At 47.5% G+C, this 5,944-nt stretch overlaps 1 protein-coding gene across 1 annotated transcript in view; it reads left to right on the top strand.

Moving 5' to 3' along the window:
* The first annotated feature begins 404 nt into the window (after positions 1-404).
* Positions 405-5,944, top strand: part of CSUI_005934 (transportin) — a 13,702-nt gene continuing 8,162 nt past the window's right edge. The window contains exon 1 of the mRNA XM_068066100.1: positions 405-5,177. Within this exon, the coding sequence (XP_067921930.1) occupies positions 2,115-5,177 (3,063 nt within the window). The 5' untranslated portion in view covers positions 405-2,114. The remainder of the gene's footprint in view (positions 5,178-5,944) is intronic.

The following is a 5,944-nucleotide window of genomic DNA, read 5'->3' as shown; positions in this document are numbered from 1 at the left end:
GTTCACGCTCGTCGCTCGGGGTGCTGTATTCGACTGTGTGACTTCTGTCATGTACTTTTCGCTGTTTCCTCGACTCCTCTCTAGTGAGGATTGTAACCGTGGTCATGTCTTCGACTCGAAGCCAGAGACGCACGAAAACACACCTAGAAAGAAAGGGCCATACAGGGCCTTGTTTGGCGGGATTTATCAGTTCTCTCGGGAGGTAGTACAGACAGTTGCGACTGAGGCCCTTTCTATCTGTCTCTCTTATTTGTCCCGCTTCTGTATTGCTATGATGATTCAAGCAAGACCGACGGTCTTCAGCAGCTTTCAGTGCGACGCCCTGCATGCGTTTTCTCGCTTTATGATTCGGACGCCTTCTTCCCGTGCCGTCTGTCTCCTTAACCAGAAATTTCTTTTTTTCCATTCTGTTGTTGCGGCTGAAGCTGAGAAGAACAGGCAGACCCCGTGACCATCCATTTGAGTGGTGTCGCTTTGTTCTTCGTCCTTACTCCGATCTCTCTCTTAATTCATCCGTGCCAACATTGCCGTAGTGCCCGATGTTACTAGGGCTGCGAGGGGGGAAATGGAGGGCTAACCTTGTCCGGCTAAACTGTGCTTTTGTTCTGGTCAGTATCCATCTTCATTCAAGAACCGTGTGTATTCTGGTGAACTGGTGTCTTTGTAAACGTCGTACTGCATACACGGCAGAAAAGAAAACATTTCTCGTAAGAGAGTTTTGAAGGCACCGCTCTTCAGCCCTTACATCGTCATCTTTTCGCGCGTATCTGTTGAGACGGTGCGCAGGATTGCTCACCGTCTGTACTATTTTGTGGTCGCTCTCGACTATCCGCTTTTTAACGAGATGTTGTTCTCATAACTGTTGACCAGGTCGCCGCCATTTCTTCTGCGCACCGAGGATCTCACCCGTCCTTCTACTCGTGATGCGCAAATGCAGACCCGAAGGGAGTTCAGTTCGTACGGATAGACGTGCGTGGGTATCACTTTTACATCGTCTCCGTCAGCACGGAAGCACGGTTCTGCTCCTTGGCGTGTATGATGTGAGCGGCCCCTTCAGAGAGCACGTCCAGATTTTTCTGTTCACCGTCTGAGGTACTCTCTCTTGAAGTGTTATGCTTCCCATAGAAACTAGGCATCTGGTGAAGGCCAGTCCATCTCGCGTTGTCCTGTCGGAGGGAGGAAGTGCGGTATCGCGGTCCGCTAGCACCCTTGCTTTCTCCCACCTTCGTGTTGATACGAATCTCACTCTCTTCGCTTCTTTCCGTTTCTTTCCCTTTGGAAGACGAGAAAGCAACCTCGGAACCCCAACACACCTCTCTCTATCTCTTAGTAACAGTCTGTGCTGTCTGTTCTTCATCCTTCACTTTTTCCCATTATCGTTTCCTTTGTTTTCTCTCTCAACTCGTGTTTGGCGTCCTCTGTTCTCGCTCAGCGTCGTCTTCCTGGGTAGGGGGTCAACTTCAGAGACGAAAGACAATTCTCTCCTTGGAGCAGATCAACGCACGGGCAGTCTCTTCCTTCATTGCATGAGCTGCCGCCAGTTCTTTTTCGTGTTTCGTTTCCTATTCTTTCATTTTGTTTCTTCTCACAGTCCATAGAGTAGCGAGATCTCTTGGCTTTCAAGCATACCCCCCCGAGTGTGGTGTAACATTGTGTTGTTTCCTGCGTCACTATGGAAGATAAGAGACGGGGAGGGGTTTTTCGAATCCGAGCCACCATCACGTCAAAGAAGATCGTCTTGCACCTCATGCGTTCATCTTGATCTTTTGTACAAGGAAAGTTTCCGTTTGTGTCCCTTTTCTCTCGCGTGTTTCCGTCCGTCGTGTTCGTTTTACTCGGCTTCCTTTCATTGTCTGACGCCTTCTCTCCCTTTGCTTCTCGGTATCTATCGTCTGCCTCGGTTTTCGGCGTTAGGGTGATTGTCTCTTTTCTTGTCTCTTCCTTTTCTCAGTCTTTCTTTCCTTCCCCCCGTCCATTTTCTCTTCTCCCTCGGTTTGTTCACCGGGTTTGAAGCTTCCCTCCCAGGAGATTTTCATGTTGTTTTTTCTCATCTGCCTCTCGTTCTGTCTCTCTCCCTCTCCAATTCTTCTGAAAAGCGATTGTCTCTTACCAAGATGATACCACCAGGGTCGCATCATATGTCTTCACCTCCGCCTCCCTGTGAGGGAGTCGTTGGTGGCGTATCAAGTACTCAGTATAGTAGCAGTAGTACTACGAGCCCTCGTACAAATCCTGAGGGCAATACTGAAGTGGTCCTCCAGATGCTTCACGCCTTATATTCGGGTACAGATCACCTTCAACGGAGTCAAGCCGATAGCTGGTTACGCCAGTGGCAGAAGTCACCAGATGCATGGGAATCGTGCCTGAGTATGTTATCTAATCATGTTGCTGTATTGTCTTCTTCGTCGTCATCGTTCCCTTCAACTTCTACTATGGCTCTGAACCAGCCGCAGTCACCTTCGTCCTCTTCTCAACAGTATCACTACTTATCCGACGAGTGTGTGTATTTCTTAACACAAACACTCCGCACTAAAACCATGTTTGATTTTCATCAACTTCCTGCTGAGTCTCACGAAACTCTGTGTGCCCATATCTTACGTCTAATACAAGAGTTGAGCTTTCATTCTTCGAAGGCAACAAGCCCAGATGCAGGAGGAGGAGGGGGCGAGATGCGAGGAGGCGGCCGGGACAGATACAGAGCTGCGTTAACTCAACTGTCTTTATGTATGGCTGATCTCGCATTACAGACAGCCAATAAGTGGGTTAATCCTGTCCAAGTTCTCATACAAGCCTTTCCTAAGGCCCTGTCACAGTCTCCTTGGGTCTCAGTAGGAGGAGCAGACAGTACAAAGGGTGGTCCTTATGCAGTTGCTGGGAGTCCGTCAGAAGGGGGGGACGACGGGGGCAATGAGAGAGAAGGAGAACAGCGTCTCTTACTTCTTCTGTTACAGCATCTTGCTGAAGAAAGCTTCAATCGGAAAGTGATGGCAGATGAAATGGTATGGAAACAACACATCAGAAATTTGTCGAGTTTATCATCTACCTCACTAGTGACTCAAGTGCTTTTACATCTTCGACAAGAAATCAAAGAGAGAAAGGCCAACAACTCTCACAATGTCATCAGTACTTTGGCAATGACATCTCCTCAGAAAGCTCTTCAACAACAGCAGTTTCATCGAGTCAATACACTCTTCCGAGCTGTCCTTCGGTGTTGGAAAGTGTGGATACCTCTTTTCTATAATAGCAGCGAGGGGACAGAAGCTGAGTCTTGCTTTTCTTCCACCTCTCCTCCTCCTCCTGAGCTGAAAGCAAGTAACGACATGAGGGCAAGTCTGGCGTTGGTTTTTTCGGATTGTTTTGAAGTTCTCGCCTCTTCTGATAATCTCGTTGCATTCCAGCGGGGCACGAAGGACTCGTGTGCCCATGTTCACCAAGGTGTGAGTGGGGGAGGAGATGATGACGATGTTGATGACGCAGCAGCTTCATGTATTACGCGTTTGCTTGAATCGATTCATGAATCGATTGACAGAGCGAAGGACAAGCTACTGCGAGCGCAGCAAACTCCAGGCGGAGATCGCAGCACCCGACTGGGGTCTACATCAACATGTAGTAATGGTTTCTCATCGTCGTCTTCTTCTTCCTGTCCCCCATCTACGACTGCTACTATGGCAAATCACCGTAGTACGGAGGGTGAAAGAGCAGATGCTATCTCAGCAGTGTCAGTAACCCTTTTAAGAGAAACAGAAGAATTCGAAAAGGAATTGTTGTCTGTTGCGTTAAGCCAGTGTACTGGCCCGTTACGCAATAGGCTAGGTGCCTGTATCTCTTTCAGAAGAAAGGGAGATGAAGGCGGAGGAGGAAGAGGAAACAGTTTAACAAGCTCGGGGAGTAGCAGTGGCAGTACACGTAGTAGTACAGGTAGTTCTAGTCATACTGCAGGAGAAGAAAGAAGTGTAGTGAGTGAAGAGAGCGTATTACCTTTAATTGCCTTATCAAGAGTCTATACACGGACGGGTTTGTCTCTGATTCCTCAGTTTCTTACACACATTCATGATGACGGGCAGCTCCAGCAATTACTACAAATTCTTATCTCTTTAGTTGAAATTGCAAGGACTGCAGGCCTTATACGGAATCAGACGGATGATCTTTCCATTCCCTTGGCGCCCCCCACGGATACGAATCGTCTGGCCAAGAGGGTAGAAGAAGAAGGAGGCGAAGACGAAGACGACGATTATGACGGCCCGGGAGTTGGCGACGCAATTCTTATAGTCGAAGAACCTCTACGATTTTTTACTGAGCTAGGTTATGCGGTACTTGACTCCTTCAACGGAAATGATTCATGCCAAGTAGGCGTAGATCCGAAATCGCATGATGCTCTACGTGAGGTGTATGTACACCTGGTCCGAGAGTGTTTAAGACAGCTGGTTCTACCCAGGTCGATTTACAGTACAGGAGACATATCAGGGGATAGTGAAGACTACCGTTATCTTGCCTTTGACCTTCTAGAGGTCAGTGGAGCAGTCCTTTCAGTAGAGGGTCTGTCATTGCTGACTATCGATGAACTGGAGAAGGTTCTCATTCAAATACAACAACAGCAGGGAGAGGATGCGATAGCAGCAAATCCATCCCTACTCTACCGCCTAAAGCGAAAACACGAGAGATTTCTTGAAGGTTACATGACAGGGGTAGGGAAAGCTTTGTCGTGGATTCACGACTATACAAGAATTCAGTCTCGCCTATCTGTTCCTATATCAGCTGTTTCAGCTATCCTGACTACAGAGGATACCATCACAAGGGGAGAGAGCGTGAGCGATGGAGGTGCAGGGCATGTTTTGGCGAAGATCGCAGCAGTCTACCTCATATCTCGTCTCTTACCAGCTGTGAAGAATGACACCCATGCGCTTCAACAAATTCTTCAAATGCTAGTTCGCCAGCTTCTAGTGACCGGCGCATCCTCTGGAGAAGGAGCTCTGACGCGAGGTGGAGAAGGCGAAGAGAGAGGCAACAGTACTATTAGGAGAAGTACACCACAGACTCTTCAGCGGCTTCAGTTAGATTCCGCAAGAGCTCTTAGAGAACTCTGCTGTAAGGGCTCGAGGGCTTCTCTTCAAGATCTTGTAGATGAACTGGTTCAATTGACCTTGGCATTGGCCCGTATGCCTACTGCTGACGACGATGTAAGGAGGAAGGAAACAATCCTCAGTCATGTTTTTTTCTTTTAATACCATCAAAACCTTGTAATCGCGGGAGCTTGACCTGACCTGGCTGTAGTCGCTGTTCAGCTCTCCTAAGGATAACGTCTTCTCCTCTTTCTCTTTCTTCTCGTGACCGTCGTATATATGTATATATATGTTTGTATCAAATCACTTCCTTCTCACTCACATGTATACATAAGTAGATGTACATTCGTGTACACGTCGGAGTATATATATATATATATATGGGTAGATAGATATATGTATATATATGACCCTTCTGATAATGTGATATCTTGAGACCATGTGCTGGTAAACCCTTCAGAAAGAGGTGGCGGCGGCGGTGCGGCTGGTGCTATCCTGTAAGCATGTGAGCGGACATATGTATGTATGTGTATATATACATATGTATATATATATGCATGCATTTCGGTGTGCCTCTAAATGTATTTATCTGTAGAAGATTGTTAAAGAGAACGCGAAAGCGACTGCAGGTAAAGCCTATCATGGCTGTCTGTAGACGCAGTTAGGCTGCGTAAGTAGGTGTACAAGTCTTCGTGGAGTAGTCTAGTGACGTTCCATCACCTGATGTATCCATGGAGTTATGAATCAGAAGGCTGCATAGCTTTTTCGCCTATAACCACAGCATATCAGACAGCGAAGCTGCTCGTATGGCGTATCGTTCTCTTTCCTTTTCTTCACGTGTACTTCTTGAGTGAGATTTTCGTCTGTACGGGGGATATGGTAAC

Source organism: Cystoisospora suis, assembly GCF_002600585.1.
Source record: "Cystoisospora suis strain Wien I chromosome Unknown contig_2939, whole genome shotgun sequence".
NCBI classification, from domain to species: domain Eukaryota; phylum Apicomplexa; class Conoidasida; order Eucoccidiorida; family Sarcocystidae; genus Cystoisospora; species Cystoisospora suis.
This window is presented reverse-complemented; position numbering and strand designations above follow the sequence as displayed.